This window comes from Aulonocara sp. 'chitande type north' Nkhata Bay, linkage group LG9, assembly GCF_057382095.1.
Source record: "Aulonocara sp. 'chitande type north' Nkhata Bay isolate Kocher_YH1m ecotype deep benthic linkage group LG9, A_spYH_male_GT1.1, whole genome shotgun sequence".
Classification (NCBI taxonomy): Eukaryota; Metazoa; Chordata; class Actinopteri; order Cichliformes; family Cichlidae; genus Aulonocara; species Aulonocara sp. 'chitande type north' Nkhata Bay.
In genome coordinates, this window is record NC_141352.1 from 21,841,419 (window position 1) to 21,858,888 (window position 17,470).

Below are 17,470 nucleotides of genomic sequence, written 5' to 3' on the forward strand. Positions count from 1 at the left end.
AAGCTCAAGCACACTTGGGTTATGCAGAAAAGTAATGATCCAATATACACCACCAAGTCCACCTCTGAAAGGCTCGAAAAGTAAAAAGGAAGGTTTTAGAGTGTAATTAAGTCAAAGTCCAGACTTAAACCAGATTGAGATGCTTTGGCGTGACCTAGAACAGGTCGTTCATGCTCAAAAACCCTCCAATGTGGCTGAATTCAAACAATTCTGCAAAGAAGACTGGGACAAAATTCCTCCACAGTGAAGTGAAAGACTCGCTGCCAGCTACCAAAAAGGCTTAATTGCAGTATTTGCTGCTGAGCGTTGCACAATCAGTTATTAGATTTGGGGGACAATTACTTTTTCACACGGCGCCATGTAGGTTTTGGATAACTAAAAAAATCCTTAATACATGAAATCATCCTTTAAAAGCTGCATTTTGGATTTACTCTGGTTATTTTTGTCTAATTTTCTAATTTGTTTGATAACGTGAAATATTTAAATGTGAGAAATATGCAAAAAAAGTCAAATACTTTTTACAGGGCTGTAAAAAATGATTTGAGATGTTCTATATTCTATAGCAATTTATAATCCAGTCACACTATTAAGCATTAGTGAGGTGATGTCATTTAGAAATACACCTATGTTTACCCATCTGTTACTGTGACACCATGTACACCTATCACTGCAGTACATGGTGTTACCACCCGACTCAGAAGCTGCAACAAAAGTATGGAGACTGACACCAGAGTTTCAAAAAAAATAGGTTTGATTTTAAATTATTTTAAATTACATAGGTTTACATGGATTGACGCACAATAAAAAGTAGCATTCATCTAAAAAGCTCCAGCGCATTTTCTTAACTGCAGCATTATATGTGACTCTGTTTTAGTTTTATGCACAAAAGCCTATTGCATATTCTGAAAAGACAAATAACTGAGTGGTTAAATGAACTGTGTAGAATAAATGGTTAATAAAAGCCAGAGATTTTTAGAGATAAAAACTGATCTAAAATCCTGGCTTCAGCCCAGCATGAGGACAGATGGGTTTATGCAGCCTGCTCTCTACATAAAGCAGAATCTTGTCATGGCTGAAGAAGTGCAGTGATTGCTTTTTATCATTTAGATTCAGTTTAGTTAACAGTCACTTAATCGAATTTTACTTCTCCTGATTTGCCCTCCATTGGGCTCAGCATCCCCTGGGGGTCTGCTGCTAGGCCCCGGCGTTTTTAAATAGAGCGCCGCTGCCCTCTGGTGGATTCAAGTGGTGCTGACCACACTGGGAGCACACTAGGTGCAGATGTTGATTTGGATCTTCCAGATGTTTGATTAAATTAGTCAGGGTTGTGACGTCTACAGCGTCTTAATATCTGCCACCACTGACTCCAGAATCCAAAAATGCACCCAGTAAAATAAATGCATTACCAACCAGATTATGAGTGATACAGGCAACGATTTAAGAATATATTACGTTTCTTCATAATTCAATTCAACAGAAATTGACCCAATCGCAGAAACTTTATTGATTATATACCAGCAGCATTTCATTGCCTCCAAAAACAAAACCCCCCATGAATAATAATTTACAAGAATCTCTGTTTATTATCTGTGCCACGCAATAGACTTCCTGCCCCATCTGTCAAGAAGAAGCCATTGCTGTAACAGACAGCGCACATTGTGTTCTGGCAGTTAATGCATGGACGCAGAAAAATCTTTTCACACTTGCAGGAAACGCATGCGCATAGAGGAAACCAACTGGTTTGTGTCAAGCCGAGGCAGACGGACGTGATCGAGCCAAAAATCACCTGTATTCTGGCATTCATGGTGACACAGTGAGTACACATTTATATTTTTATAACAGAGAGGGCGTCTTAAAAACGACTGAAAGCACGACTGGTTGTGCAGTTTTTCTTCTTCTTCTTCTTCTTTTCTTTTTTGGAAAATAAGGCGGGTAGTTACAGGGTCCAGTGAGGCTGAAGCATTCTTATCTGGATGTTCCTCCAGCAACCAGGAATATTAGAATTAATTTCTAGACAATTTGTGCACACTGTCATCCGTGCTAAAATAAAATCATCGATCATTAAACGAACCTAGATATTAGCAGATCTGCTGCTTCTTTTTGCCTCTAAAGGGAGAGAGAATAATGTGAGTGGACGCGAAATTATCAGTATTTCTGATCATAATGATTGCATTATGTTCCTATAAATGGCTGCTTGCTGTAGGGAGACTGTTTTCCTTGTATCGTGTATCCTCCCGAGGATGCGATTGCTGCGGTCCAGGAGTAACGCCTTGTCGCTATCATTACTGCTCATCCCTCACAGACGGAGAGGGGAGATGAGGGGGGGGGGGGGGGGGGGGGGGGCGGGGGTTGTTGCTCATCACATTGGGTTTTGTTACATTCAGCATAATCCAGCAAACCCTTGATTAAAAAAATCCACTGGCTTCTCGAGCTGTTTGCATTCATATATTTATATATTTCATGTCGATCGCTGTTGCATTGTGCAAAAGTTGATCGTGAAGTGTTCGCGCATTCCGCAAGACACGTTTATTCACCTCAGGTAGTTTCAATTTAGCAAGCACGGATTTCAGCACGAGATTTCCGTATCATTTAGGCTTGAGTCGCTTTTTTTCCTCCTCTCAGTCCTCCTTAGAACTGCGCGCCGGCTGTCAGATCTCTAATCTCTTGCGATTTCTTGGACTGTGATGTTTTGCGTGTGATGCTTCCGCTTAATGCGGTAATGATCTTCCAGTGAAACCTCTCCTACCACCATCACCACCACCCTGCTTTCCGCGCAGCTCTCTCACTGTAGTCTTCTGCTTTCAGCCCATGGGCTCAGAGCGGGAGGAGATGCGTAAGACACAGGTGCAGGTTCATCAAGAAGCAGCTGCCAGTGTCCTCCAAGCGCGCACCAGAATGGGAAACACCCCCACCAACGCCTCAAATGCCTGCTGCTTCTGCTGGTGCTGCTGCTGTAGCTGTTCCTGGTAAGGAGAAACACTCCACTGAATCCCACACATCCACACACAGATTTATACACTGATGACTTAAGTCCTCTCATTAATTACATTTCCTTAAATTTCACGGGTTCATGAGTTTTGCATGAGTTGCTAGCTGTTGTTGTGTGGCCGAGATTAATCCTGAACTCACTCAAATTTGGTCCAGCAGGACTGATTGGTGTCAGCTGTAGCTAATTTCACAGCTAATAAGACTGTGGGACTTAAGCAAGCAGCGGGCATATGGCATGCGTGTGTACAAGGAGCAAGATGTCAAATGGTGTGGCTACGTACAATTCGGGAGGGAGGGTGTCGTTTGCAGCTGGTTGGGGGCTGCATGCAGTGAAAGAAGATAGTGAAGGGGAGGGTAGTTGCCTTCTTCAGCTAGTGTAGGGCTGGGCATAGGAATGCAAGGTGCTGTTGTTGCTCCTGAGTGAGCTGCTGCTTTGAGTGCCATTGTCTCCACGCATTATTCTATGTCTCTGCCACAGCCCCACTCAAGTGGATCTTGTTTTTGAGCAATTTTAGTATCTCTGTTTTGCTTTCATGTCTCCCACTGATCACCAATTGTTATTTTTACTTCCAAAACACGTGTTTAAGGCACCAAAGTGGCCTTAAACTAAATCACTTTAGTTGCCACAGAAAGGAGTGCGCCACGCTCGAAAAACGCTGAACAACCCTGCCCAGTGAACTGCACTAAAGCGTAGCCAGAATGTACAGTGTTGTATTTTATCTACACCTAAGTAAAACTAAAGAAGAAAAAATACAATTAGAAAACTAAAACAGAATGCAAGCACAACTACACAACTATAGCAATGCATAATAGATAGCAATAAGACTAAAAGGACAGTTCTTTTAAAAGCAATGAAATATGCACAGGAAATGAAACCGGTCTTAAAAAGAAATAAAAATATGCAGCAGTTTCCTTGAATTTCCTGTTCAAGTTAAAAACAAGAATATGACAAACAAAATAAAGCACTCATGCTCTATAATAAGATGGCGAGTATGACAAAATGTGTTACATATAGCCTGTCAAGAGGCATGAGAGAAGGGAGAGGTTCAGCTGATAAGCACCTGATGGGGAAAAAAAACACCCAAACCTTAAAGTGTTCTGGTTTTGTGACTTCACAATGCCAATGTTTACGGTTTTTGGCAATGCTATCACATAGATTTCACAGACTATAATAGCATTTTTGTCATTTATGATCGATTAAACAGAAAAATCTACCGATGTAACACTGAGTTTATTGATTGCTGAGTAAGTGGCCCATGAAAACAACCAGTCATTACAATTATCCAGTGTTTTCACAACTCATTTCCCAACAGAGCTGCAGGATTCTCGAAATGCGATTCAGGATCCCTAGAGCTCTGCAACCAATAAGATTGTTGTATTACTAAAATGGGTATATCTACAGATAGGGACAGTACTGTGCAAAGTCTTGAGCCAGCCCTCATGGCTGTATAGCTTCCTCGGAAAATGGGAATTGGGTGCATGTGTTACTGAAATATGTGCAAACATACATGGAAACACAGTATATAAGACAAAAACTGAGTTTGTACAATTTTGATGAGCTTGACAGTTATTATTTGGTATGAACACCTTTATTCTTCAACACAGCCTGAACTATTTAGACAAGCTTCCTTGTAATTTCTTTAAGTAGTCTTCAGAATAGTTCTCCAGGCTTCTTGAAGGCCATTCAAACCCCACCCTGCTTCAGTAATGTTATGGTCCAGGCTACTGGGAGGCCAATCCATGACTCACAGACAACCACTTTGTGTTTTTTGTTTTGTCCAGGTATGCTTTTACTGCATTAGGAGTGTGTTTGTGATCATTTTAATACTGAAAAATCAAGCCATTGCCATTCAAATGTGATTCAGATGGTGGATCAAATCTGATGGTAATGTTTGGTGTTCATATTTCCATCAGCCTCGATGCCAACACCTGATGTTCTAAAAGAGGACTTTTTGTGCAGTAGCATGAGCTTAATGTTTTTAACTCTGAAGCTATGGAAACTCCCATATGATTTTGAGCCATCACATCACATGTCTGGAGTATTTTGCTTGAAAAGTTTTAGAATGGAAATAGTGCTGAGCATAAGAGTACAAATGGTAGTGAAGGTGTATATTCAGTTTGTTATTAGGACTATTTTGTCCTCTGTAAGTGGTCCCTGCTCCCAAAAAAGCTTCCACAAACAGCAAATCATGAAGAAAGTGGTCATTACAAGTTCCCAGAGCAAAAGTTTACACCGCCAACTGTCTTGGTTTGTCCAAACAATGATTTTTAATTTGCAGAGACATAAACCAGAAAACGTTAAATCAAATAAAAATCTAATAGTTTCCGTCTGGAATAAAATGAGACGTATGTTGTAGTAACAGCTCAACAACAGATGCACCTCCCTTTTGACTCCAACCTCTCATTCATTTACCAGCACCATCCACACAGCAACCCAGAAAAACATAAACTCAGTGGCCCCGTGACCGGCGCCGGCTCTCGTCGGATGGAGGCCTCAGGGGGGGTTAAACCTGTTTTGGAATTATCAGCTATTTGCTTTTGCTTCCTCTGAGGACAGCCGACCTGTTGTATGCAGAACGTGGTCGCGATAATTCACTCCGCTGGGGATGAGTAATACGTTTTTTATTCTACATCTGTATGACTTTAATTTAATTGTTGCACAGCTTCAAACACCACATTCCCAGGTGGGATGGCTCACAATGGACTCTCACCTGAACCAATTAGCCGACAGCCAGCTGCTACTTCAGGCAGAGAGAAGGTTTTAATTCCACACAGGTGAGACTCACAGGATGAGCTGGACAGTTGACACACTATACTTTTTACAGAAACGTTCCCAGTGGATCAGCCTGAACGTGCTGTAAATGTTCTCTCATTTCAAATGAAGAAGAAACTATAGAATGCATAGTGCTCCTGCTACACTACACTGTAGGAAATCAGTGTTTGCAATAGACTTTTTGACTGAGGATTGCATGAAATTTAAAGTATTTCTGGGTTTTGATATTATCTCAGTCTAGTGTCTACATATAGGGTATGTAGACACCAGCCCATTTTTAATGTGTACCATTTGGGATTGGCTTCTTAGTTTTATTTAAGGGAAGTCATGAGGCTAGACTGTATAATATTAAACCAATGGTTCCTGAGGTTTTTGATTGTTTGCTGCTGGAGAAATTTTAAAGTCCATATAATGCATTTGGGGTATGTCACTTTCCCTATGAATGTAAAGAGTTAGCAGAGTTATAATGTAATATCGAAAGGAGTTATACAAAGAAAAACACTGCTCTTGAGCGCACACCATAAAAACGTGGCCATCACAACCATCACATTGCTTTTGGCCTGTGCATTTTGAGGCCTTAAGGTTAGTGTATTGGTCACCACCATGGTGGCTTTTTGGGAGCCAGAAGTAACTGTATCTGGACAAGAGGGTGGAGTGTTAAGTGATCAGCTAGTTCTAGCAAGCCTGGTTACAAGGCTCTAGCTATATGTGAAAAAGAAGATTTTCACAGGACTACATAGAGTCCTGTTGCTCCTGTGCTTGTGATCGTTGTCCTGTTGGATGAACCAAACGTGGGCCAAGCTTTAGCTGCTCAACAGATGGCCTCACATTTGACTCTAGAATACTTTTGGTATGCAGGGGAGATTGCGGTCAAACCAATGACTGCATAGTGCATAGAGTTGTGTGAAAAGTTTGGATCTACTAATAAGCGGTTTGAATGTCACAGATCCATTGCATACATTGTTTAACTGTCTTCATGATGTGAGAACCTGGCTATCTCAAAACTCTTTAACCTTGAATGACAGTAAAACTGAAGTTATTGTCTTTGACAGCCATATTCCATTGAACCAACTAACTGTTACCCTTTGACCCACTTGCTAGCTACCTCTCCCACGTTGTAAGACTCCCTATTGCCATTCGCTCTTCTGAGACTGTTCAGTCTTTTAAATCTCATTTAAAGACCCATCTTTTTACTCTGGCTTTGATGTAAGATAGTTTGATTATCATTTGGTTGGTTTCTATGTTTGTCTCGTCTTGCGTTGTATTTGTCTTATTTTTATTTCCTAATTTGTGAAGCATTTTGATCAAAACTGTTGTTTTTAAATGTGCTATATAAATACATTTTGATTTGATTTGAAGCCCAAAGTAAAAGGAAAAAAATACTACAGTTTAACTCAGCAAAGCTGAAGCACAAACATCTTGGATGGCTACACCTCACAGACATGACATTAGTGACATTAGTCATCATGACATTAGTCAGATAATCTATTTTCCACAAAAGTACAACCGCGGTGCAGTGCATTGACTTTTGGACAGCTGTGAATCTGCACAGCTAGGCTGCTAATGCCAGTATCCTGAACAATGAGTTTTACATATTAAAAAATACCATATTATAAACGTGCTCTAAATTTGGGCATTTTAACACGGAAGTCTGTGGGTGTTGACTCTATTATGGAGCCAGCCTCAAGTGGCCACTAGAGGAAATGCAGTTTTCGGCTCCAGAGGTTGCTACTTGCATCATCATGTAACATATTTACACAATGTCTGCTTTGAGGCTAGCTGGTACACCTGCAAACAAATTATGAGCAGTCGGCCCTTATTTCTAAATTGTTTAGCCACAAGCAAAATGTTAAAAATGTTCTCTTATTGGCTGTAAGGACAAATACAGTCGTGATGCACGTCACAGCGACTGAGGAACAAATGCATTACTTTTAATCCTGATGGTAATGTCAGCACACTGCATGGCTAATGTAGCTACGGATCCCATTAGTTCTGATCGTAGGCCCAGTGTGACACAAACTCAAACAACAGCAGGTGTTTTCATGTCTCCTTAAGGGCCTCCACATGTATTTTGCCATGCATTGAATTATAACATGTATTTATTCTGTCTGATAACAAATGGTCACATTAGAAGATTTTCCAATTTTGAATGTCTAGCTCAAGCTGCAGGGTGAAAAACTGAAAACCGGGTGACAAACTGCTTTAAAAACATTCATGATCAAAACGTCAAAGCTCTCCGTGTTATTTGTCTTTCAGTTTGACTGTTAGAAACGAAGACGAAACAATACAAAGGTCCACGTTTGAGAGCAGGACGGACAAAACCACTAATTGCGAAGAAAGGTGAGTTCAGCGATACAGAATCTGTGACATTGCTGTGGAAATTCGGTGACATGCCAACGCATCCATTATTCTTTTATTTTCCAGCCCAAAGCCTACTCTGGAAGACACTCGCTCCTGGGCGATGTCATTTGAAAGGGTGATGAAAAGTGCAGCCGGGCGAAGCTGCTTCAGGCAGTTCCTGAGAACAGAGTTCAGCGAGGAGAACATGATGTTCTGGCTCGCCTGCGAGGAGCTCAAAAAGGAGACGAACAAGACTGTGGTGGAGGAGAAAGTCCGCCAGATCTATGAGGACTTCATCTCCATCCTTTCCCCTAAAGAGGTGAGTAAATAATACTTAGAATGATCATATCTAAGTTTATCAACAGAACATCATAAATGTGTTCTCTAGCCTTGATCTTCTCAGATATGTTATGATAAGTTATCATTTTTAAAATATCAAAACATTTTTCATAATCTGCAGATTAGCTTATTGTAAATAAATTTTGGATGAAAGAATAATCAGCTCAGTTTCTTTGTCCCAAGTAGCAACCATATTATCACATATGTTTACTACAGTTCAAATGCTGACAATCAACACATTCTCACTCCTGAGGTGTAATATTGCAGATTGCTTTTGCTGCATTGCAGGCAGCTTTTATGTTCCTTTTTTTTAGCTCTAAGATCGACTTCACCAAAAGTCTCACAGTGGCTGTTTTAGGGTGTAGAGTGTATATAGAGTCAGGGTGTCAAAGTATAACAGCACTGACAACAAGTGGAGTATTATAAATATCATGTTAATGACAGGCTGCAAGAACAGTATTGTTAATAACCCACCAACAGCAAGTGTAGCTACCAGTAACATAAACCAGCCAACAGTCATAAAAAAGGAAAAAAGACTAGCTAGAGACCACTAAACAACATATAAAAGGCATGTGAACTGACAGGTTGAAGTCGCCTTACTAATTTATGGATTATGTCAAAAGAAGGCATGTAAGTAGATATTTTTGAGTCAAAAGTGGTTAAAGCAGTAATTTTACATTTTCAAGCTGGTAGCAGGAAGCCTCGTTGATATATACTCACTGGCTACTCCATTAGTTACATGTTGCTAGTACCAGGCTGGACCCCTTATGCCTTCAGAACTGCCTTCATTCATCATAGCACAGACTCAACAAGGTGCTGGAATCATTCCTCTGAGATTTTTTACATAATGACACAACAGCATCAAACAGTTGCTGTATTGTATTGAGATCTGGTCACCTTGGAATCTATTGCCATGTTCAAAAGACCAGTTTCTAATTTGAACACTGTGGTCATGAAGAGATGGGCGTGGTCAGCATCAATACCCAGGTAGGCTGTGGTGTTTACACGACACTCAGTTGGTATTAAGAGACTGAAAGTGTGCCATGAAAATATCCCACACATTATTAAACCAGAAGCCTGAACTGCTGATAGAAGGCAACAGAAATCTAAATCTTCTTTTGTCCAGTCTTGGTGAGCCTGTGTGAACTGTAGTATCAGTTTCCTGTTCTTAACGGACATCAGATCACTCGGAGTGGTCTTCAGCTGGTGTAGGCCATCTGCTTCAAGATTCAGCATGTTGTTTATTCACTCTTCTGTATATCTTTCTTATAACAAGCAGTTATTTGAGCTTCTGTCGCCTTCTTGCCAGCTTAAAGCAGGCTGACCGTTCTCTGAGCTCTGGCATCAACAAGGCTTTTTCACCCAGAGAACTGAGGCTCACAGGATATTTCCTCTTTTTCTCTTTTCCACTCTGCTTAAACTCTAGAGATGGTTGCGTGGAAAAATCTCAGTAGATTGGGGCGATCGTGGCTCAAGAGTTGGGAGTTCGCCTTGTAATCGGAAGGTTGCCGGTTCGAGCCCCGGCTCGGACAGTCTCGGTCGTTGTGTCCTTGGGCAAGACACTTCACCCGTTGCCTACTGGTGGTGGTCAGAGGGCCCGGTGGCGCCAGTGTTCGGCAGCCTCGCCTCTGTCAGTGTGCCCCAGGGTGGCTGTGGCTACAATGTAGCTTGCCATCACCAGTGTGTGAATGGGTGGATGACTGGATATGTAAAGCGCTTTGGGGTCCTTAGGGACTAGTAAAGCGCTATATAAATACAGGCCATTTACCATTTTTAGATCTGCAGTTAAAATATTTAGACCAGTCCAACTGGAACATTCACTTAAATCACATTGTGTTCTGATGCTCAGTTTGAACTTCAGCAGGTCATCTCGACCATGTCGACATGCCTAAATGTATTGAGTTGGTGCCGTGTGATTGGCTAATAAGGCATTTGCAGTAACGAGCAGTTAAACAAGCATCTGAAAGTGTCACGCAGAGTATAAAATCCTCGTGTGGAAGTTGTTTTGTCCTTTTATATGTGCATTTTTTTAAATCCATCATCCGTGCTATTGAACATTCTTCTGTCTCCTCGTCCTCTCCAGGTCAGTCTGGATTCACGCGTCCGAGAAGTGATAAACCGCAATATGCTTGAGCCGACCTCGCACACGTTCGACGATGCTCAGCAGCAGATCTACACGCTGATGCAGAGAGACTCGTACCCCCGCTTTATAAACTCATCTGCGTACGCAGATCTGCTGAAGAGCCTGGAGGAGTCTCAGTCTCCCTCTGAGCCATAGACTCTCCACTGCCACACAATGCTTTCTAGCGCATGCGTCCCACCCGAAGGAGTTTCGTGTTCATGTTGGAGTCCTGCTATTTAAAGAAAGACAGACGTGAAAATGAACACTACTTATCCAGCTGTAACTGCTGTTTATTTACCCACGATTAGCTTACCAAAACCTTTGGAGCAAACAAGAACAAATGCTCGGTTCAGCATCAGTTACTTGTCTAAAACATATCTATATTTTTATATACTCCCTAACGCTTGACATTGCACTTTTCTACCTTGTTTAATGAGGGAACGCATGTATCTGTGAGCACTGCATTTGTATTTAGGTATATTGTGAGCCTTAATGCATATCCAGTTCTTGTAGAAAGTAGTAGTTTTTATTTAACGGTAAAATTAAGAAGAAGGAAAGTGCCTTGGAATAAGATCTTCTACACTAGCACCTTTGGTCTAAAACGAATGGTGCGACAATGACTTCACACGTTGGTGCTTTTAGCTCTTCTCAAAGATCAAAGTTTTTACAACTTGATGAGCTGATACCCAGAAATAGATCTTGTCTTTGTGTTTCAATACTGTGATACTAGTCTATATTTAATTTAAGCAAAACAGGGAAAAACAAACTGAATACATGACCATGACCACTGATATATTTGTGTATTTAAAAATTTGTGTGAAATAACTATATGAATTCTCACATAAATAAAGCACAATCATACGTTGCGTTTCCTGTCATGTGTCATGAACATTCACAGTAGAGTCTATGCTTTCACCTCATTATGTATCGCACATGTAGTACTGTAGTTTTTGCAGTGTGTTAAGAACAGTTTTCAGAAACGACTTACACTTTAGGACAGCCAACAACATATTGGCTGTCCTACTTAATCAGGTAAGAAGGCTGATGAAATCCCAGGTGCTAATATTGTATCTACAATTATGTAAACCCAAATGCAGGAGGAGAGGAATGAAAGAAAGCAGAAGAGAAACTACATGTGTTTAAATGCGAGGGGGGCAGGTGGAAAAGTGAAGGGGGGTGATTTTAAATGCCTGGGATCAACCATCCAAAGCAATAAACAGTGCACGAGAGAAGTGAAAGAGAGTAAAGTCTGGGTGGAACGGGTGGAGACCAGAGTCAGGGGTGATTTGTAAAAGATGGCTAGAGATAAGAGTCAAAGGGAAGGTTTATAATATGCTAGTGCTATGATGGTTTGGAGATTGTGGCTCTGATAAAAAGACGAGAGGCCGAGCTAAAGATTTTCACTGGGAGTGGCCAGAGTGGACAGGAGTAGAAATGAGTATATCAGAGGGAGTTTGGAGACAAAGTCTAGGAGGCAATGCTGAGATGGTTCGGTCATGTGCAGAGGAAGGATAGTGGATATGCTTGACCAAGAATGCTGAATATGCTAGACAGGAGGAAAAGACCTCAGAGAAGATTCATGGATGAGGGGAAAGAGGACATGCAGGGGGTTGGTGTGACAGAGGACGCTGGGATAGGGGGAGATGGAGGCAGATGATTCAATGTGGTGACCACTAAAGGGAGGAAAAAAGAAATCTGAGAAGCTGGCAGCAATAAATATTTGACCTTTTAGCTTGGCGATGTGCCTTAATTAATAATTCATCACCAGACCAGAGCTACATTAATGAAAAAGAAAAACATTTAACAACAGGCCATTTATTGTGAGAGAGTAGGTATTAAACCATGAAATGTAGCCCTAGTTGTTATAATACATACAATTCCTGCAAGAAATGGCTCGTCTCAATGAAAAGTAGCTTCACAATCAAGCAACTACTGTTAGTTACTCTACTGTAACACTGAGGGTTGTGTGTGGCTCCAGGTCAGTATGCAGCATCAGTACAGTCATGCCTCTTGCAGGCTGACAGCCCCGTTCTTATCTATGAGTAGCAGCAGGTTTCTTTTTTTTTTTTCCTTTCTTTTATTTTTTAATTAACTAAGTCAGTGGTCCTCGAGTCCGTGTAGTCTCACGGGAGTCAAGCTCAAAGGACTCTGTTGATGTTGATCAGGTGAGCGGACACACTCGTGTTCATTCGTCGCTGATAGGAGGAAGCCGCTTTTCTATGAATCGCTTGACATCCACCATTTCCTGTAAATACACAAAAAGATGCAAAAAGCATTTCAGACAGAACTCCACGGTCAAATGTGCCTTTTTTTTTTCTTATTCCCACCCTCACCTCTGGACACGCGCTGTGAGGTAGACCACGGTATGATTTGAAGGTAATGTTGGCAGGATTGATGAGACCTTTCATCTTCTCTGCTGTCTGGATGCCGAATGCGTAGGGAACCAGGGGATCGGCATCCCCGTGGCACTGCAGGACATGCATGTCCTTGTTAGCACTGTTGGCAGCCGCCTGAGAATAGAACAGATTAGGATTATTTTTATTATCTGATTATGAGTGAATGTGAGCTGGCTGTGGGATATCCCGGTAGTGTAATCCAATTGAAGGAGTAGTTTGCTAAAAAAATAAATAAATAAATTAAAAATTTGAAGCATTACATGTATATATACAGTGCTTACTAAATGTATTAGACATCAACCCAAAGTAAAGTAAAACCCCACTCATATATGTGCTTATTATTAACCGGTCCAAAAGAAAATACTTGCATTCACAACTTTATGAAGTGTCAATTATCAAAAATTTTAAGAACTACAAATTTCAGGTGGATCTGTCTAAAAGCGTAGGTTGCACCCTCAGAAATGTTTCTACCTGAGGGAAGGATTTGTGGAGAGGAAGCCAGCAGCTGAGAGCGACCACACCGGCAAGTTTCTGTTGAGTCGTCAGAGCCGTGTAAAGAGACAACGCTCCACCCTGGGGGGAAAAAAAACCACACACAAAAAAAAACATCATTCTCACAAAGATACTAAGCCTAACACCAACAGATTACAACTACACATCAACACAACCTCAGCTTGAGGACAGCACTTGATTAATCCACACTTGATTGATTTAAACAGGTTTTGCTATAAAAACTGGACTAAGTGTGTGTCAGTTTTCATTGGATAAACGACTGAACAGACTTTTAAATCTATGGGATAATCCACAGGTGGGAGCTAACGGCCACATACCCAACTAAATAAATAATAAACAACTCCCAGTGCAAGTATGACAGCTCCAAGAAAACACAAGTAACTCATCTAAGTCAGAACGTTTGTGACACTACAGGCCTTTCTCACTGTTAGAGGATACAAATACAAAGAATGCGGTTGTAGAGGAAACATGACAAATACACTTCTTCATTAATACACATTTGTCAGTCAAATAAAGGGAATTCACATTTACATACAAGGCTCATTTAGCAGTGTCAAAACATGAGTATGTTTGCATGATTAAAGGCTCTAGTCCTCTTTTGTTCTTTTAAAATAATTTATTTGGAAATAAATTATTTGTATTTTAAGTGCCTAAAGTACATGAAAACAGTGCCTAGTTGTTTTTTCTGCTTTTCTTGCCTAAATTTAAGATGTGCCTGGACACAAAATACATCCATAATTTAAATCAAGTTAATCTTTTCAGTTATCGTGCTGTTTGATATCAAATGAAAGAAACAGATTAGCAAAAAACTAGTCCTGCGCATAAGCATAAGAACAAATTGTTCAATTTTTAGTTCGTTTTTGTATAGATTACACAAACAGTTATTAAGCTTTAGATACGGTACATGTGTTTAACCTATTTTCAGTCTATGTTAGATGGCTGCTGTTGTATTAACTGCTTACAGCATAATAATACACTATATAATAACTGCCTCCTACTATGGCTCCATGGCTTAGTTATGTACACATTCAACTAAAAGGAGACACAAATCCCTTTGGGGTTGCATCAGGAAGGGCATCCGGTGTAAAATATCAGCCAAATCAAACATAAGGAGTGACCCAATGTGGCGACCTTGTGCATGAGGGAGCAACCAAAAGTAGCTTTAATATTTCCTTGATAAGTGCTTACTATTAACGGACCCAAAGACGTGGTTCGTATGATTATACTCACCTTCCTCACTGCACATTTGCAGTTGAAAGAAAACATCACCTAGCATCAAGCGTTTTTTCAAGATTAAAGTTGTACGCAGCGACTGGTGCTGTTACTCCAGGTCGAAGGAGTACATATTTTATTAGAACTGAGTGTAGCTTTTTGTCTGCCTGGATAAATATGACTGAAAAGGAAGTGCTGTTCATATTCTTTTAGTGTTTCTCATGGCTGTGAATTTCTTTCCAACTTAACTTTAAAAATCTGTAAATATCTTGTACTTGAAACAAAAAAAATTAAATGCACAACTTTTCCACGTTTTTTCTCATCAATTTGACACATTTCTCTGGTAAATCTGCTGTTTTCTTCCTATGAAATCACCAGTTTTTCTCTCAATTTTCTCTTATGTAAGTAAACTTAAAAGAAAAATAATTTTCCGCAAGATGTTACCAGCCCTCACCCAGTGATTTTTTTTTTTTTTTTTTTTTTTTTTTTTTTTTTTTACTTTCAGTGGCAGTAATGCGCCATCATAACACTGCCTGTAAATCACACAAAAAAAAACAAGGTTATATAACATATCATTCCTGCACATCCCACACTTACCTGCGAAAATCCGCCCAGGATAATCCTGTGTGAAGGTATCCCATTCTTCACTTCTTGGTCTATCAAAGCTTTAACTGAAATGGAAACCCCTTATGTTTGAATATGACTAAAGAAAAGGCCTGAAAAGGATCAAAATCCTTCTTTCAACATACTGTTCTCTGACGCTCTCTTAATTCCAGCCTCGTCTTCATTTGCATTCGGGCTCAGCCCATAGATATCAAACCTGTAGAAAGGGAGCAGATACATGTGAGGCTCATCCGACATGCAACAGCCACACTCTCAATTGAAAAATGCTCCTTAACTGCGAGGCTTACCAAGAAGGCATGTTCATCCTCATGTTCAAAGTAACAGGCATGATGGGACTGTAATCAGTGGAAAAGAGTAACATTATGGCTTGCCCTAACTGCCCTACATGTGTCAACAGGTTTATACATTTTCACAGCCTTTAATACAGCATTCAAGTCTACTTAAAGCGCTTACGGACTTTCTGAAACTTTCCCAAAACCTGCTTTTCCTGTTATAACTGCTCTAAATACTTACGCATGTGGACAAATGTATTTCACATGTGGTATCCTGATGCCTGCGAAAGCTTCTGCCCAGCCATGTCTGTCATTTTGGACACAGTTATAGTTAAGGTGAAAGCAAAAGTGTCTTGGGTCCTAATGAACACCAATATTACACACAAGACGTAAACAAATCTCTCTACATACCCAGTGTCGCCAAGGCCATGCAGAAATATAACCTGCCAAAACAAACAACACCTATTCGCACATGCTGGTACAAACTAGGCTCTTTATTGTCTAATAACAGCTGCTTTTTTCACTAACATGTGAATGACCTGTGTCGCCTTGTTAACTCACCGCTGCAGTGGCTTTACGGGCAGCAGGCACAATGGCAGGTAAGGGCGCTGACATGTTATTGCCGCACATGCAGCGCTGAGGCAGCTGTTATGTCGGGAGAAGTTAGCTGTTCTTAGCTAATAACGGTGCCCTCCCCTTTGTTGTCAATCCGTGTCGAGATTTGTCCAACTCTGCCGTTCAAATATAAAACAGCTGAAGGACAAAATACCGACCGACCATGGAGGTCAAAGTATTGCTGCCCCCTGTCCCTGCTGGCAGTCGTCAATTTCTTCTTAGAAGTTGAAATGTGATGTTAAAAACAACCACACCGACGGTTAGGGTTCTACTCGCTAAAGACAGGCACGCTTCGTAGTCCCGCCCCCTCCGCGTTTTGATTGGATGTCGTTAGCGGCCCGATTACAAATGCACATCAGCCATTGGGTGAGCGAAATGTCGATGAGCGACTCTTTGAGGGCTGTTAAATCCTCCACAGCCCACTTCTGTATTTGAAAATTACAGATAATGTGACTGCACAGCTGAAGAAATACAATTCAAAATTTTATAAATAATGCTAATAAAAAAAGAAGAACCTTTACATATTTAAACATAAGCTACTTCCAAAAACAATGATGATCTGCAGAGCTGTGGTAACTAGATTGGATTGTTCCAGAAAACATCCAAAAGAGCCAATACAGATCTGGACAAAAAATGTTTTTGAGCGATGAAACCGAGGTGAATTTGTACCAGGATGATCACAACACAAAGTGTACCACATTATCTGCCAAGAATGGTGGGGGCAGTGTTATGTGTGGATATGTATGGCTGCCAGTGGAAATGGATCACTAGCGTTTATTGATGATGTAACTGCTGATAGAAGCAGCAGGATGAATTATGAAGTGTACAAATACTCTCTTCGCAGATTCAGCCAAATGCCGCAAAAGTGATTACTGATAACCCAAAGCAAGCTACAAAGGCAACTCAAGAGTTTTGTTTAGGTTTGAGTTTTAAGCAAAGAATACTCTTCGATAGTCAAGTCAGTCAACTGATCTCAACCCAACAGAGCATGCTTTTTGGCTATGAAATGGAACAACTGGATGCAGAAACATCCACAAACAAGTAGCAACTGAAAGTGGCTCTACATGTTTTGACTTGGAAGACTTTTTTTTCACACTGGATGCTATTCCTGATGCAACCCCAAGGTAATTTTTTCCTCCTCCCCAAGTCATTTTTCACTTTTTAGTCGTTGCACATATTGATTGTTTGATTTAAAATCCACAGTGGTGGTGTGCAGAGACAATACTACGGGAAAAGTTGTAAAAAAAAAAAATAATGGTGAATGTTGAATATTAGT

General features: G+C 40.6%; 2 protein-coding genes across 2 annotated transcripts; one reads left to right on the top strand and one right to left on the bottom strand.

The window, feature by feature from the left end:
• The first annotated feature begins 1,641 nt into the window (after positions 1-1,641).
• LOC147322127 (regulator of G protein signaling 20-like) lies at positions 1,642-11,439 on the top strand. The gene is made up of 5 exons (XM_086306520.1): positions 1,642-1,813; positions 2,806-2,966; positions 8,018-8,101; positions 8,186-8,420; positions 10,524-11,439. The coding sequence occupies exons 2-5, from the start codon at positions 2,809-2,811 to the stop codon at positions 10,716-10,718; spliced, it is 672 nt and encodes a 223-aa protein (XP_086162646.1). The 5' UTR covers positions 1,642-1,813; positions 2,806-2,808; the 3' UTR covers positions 10,719-11,439.
• Positions 11,440-12,361: 922 nt separating this feature from the next.
• Positions 12,362-16,498, bottom strand: LOC147322128 (acyl-protein thioesterase 1-like). Its single transcript, XM_086306519.1, has 9 exons — positions 16,141-16,498; positions 15,991-16,022; positions 15,821-15,886; positions 15,595-15,642; positions 15,433-15,503; positions 15,281-15,354; positions 13,430-13,531; positions 12,896-13,072; positions 12,362-12,807 (listed from the first exon to the last, which is right to left on the bottom strand). The coding sequence occupies exons 1-9, from the start codon at positions 16,207-16,209 to the stop codon at positions 12,748-12,750; spliced, it is 699 nt and encodes a 232-aa protein (XP_086162645.1). The 5' UTR covers positions 16,210-16,498; the 3' UTR covers positions 12,362-12,747.
• Between the last annotated feature and the right edge of the window lie 972 nt (positions 16,499-17,470).

Coding starts and splice junctions, on each gene's coding strand:
- LOC147322127 (XM_086306520.1), top strand. CDS start 2,809: ATGGGCTCAGAGCGGGAGGAGATGCGTAAGACACAGGTGCAGGTTCAT. Junction 8,102..8,185: donor ACCACTAATTGCGAAGAAAG/GTGAGTTCAGCG, acceptor TTTATTTTCCAG/CCCAAAGCCTACTCTGGAAG. Junction 8,421..10,523: donor CCATCCTTTCCCCTAAAGAG/GTGAGTAAATAA, acceptor CGTCCTCTCCAG/GTCAGTCTGGATTCACGCGT.
- LOC147322128 (XM_086306519.1), bottom strand. CDS start 16,209: ATGTGCGGCAATAACATGTCAGCGCCCTTACCTGCCATTGTGCCTGCT. Junction 15,887..15,990: donor CATGGCCTTGGCGACACTGG/GTATGTAGAGAG, acceptor CCAAAATGACAG/ACATGGCTGGGCAGAAGCTT. Junction 15,355..15,432: donor TAAGAGAGCGTCAGAGAACA/GTATGTTGAAAG, acceptor TTTCCATTTCAG/TTAAAGCTTTGATAGACCAA.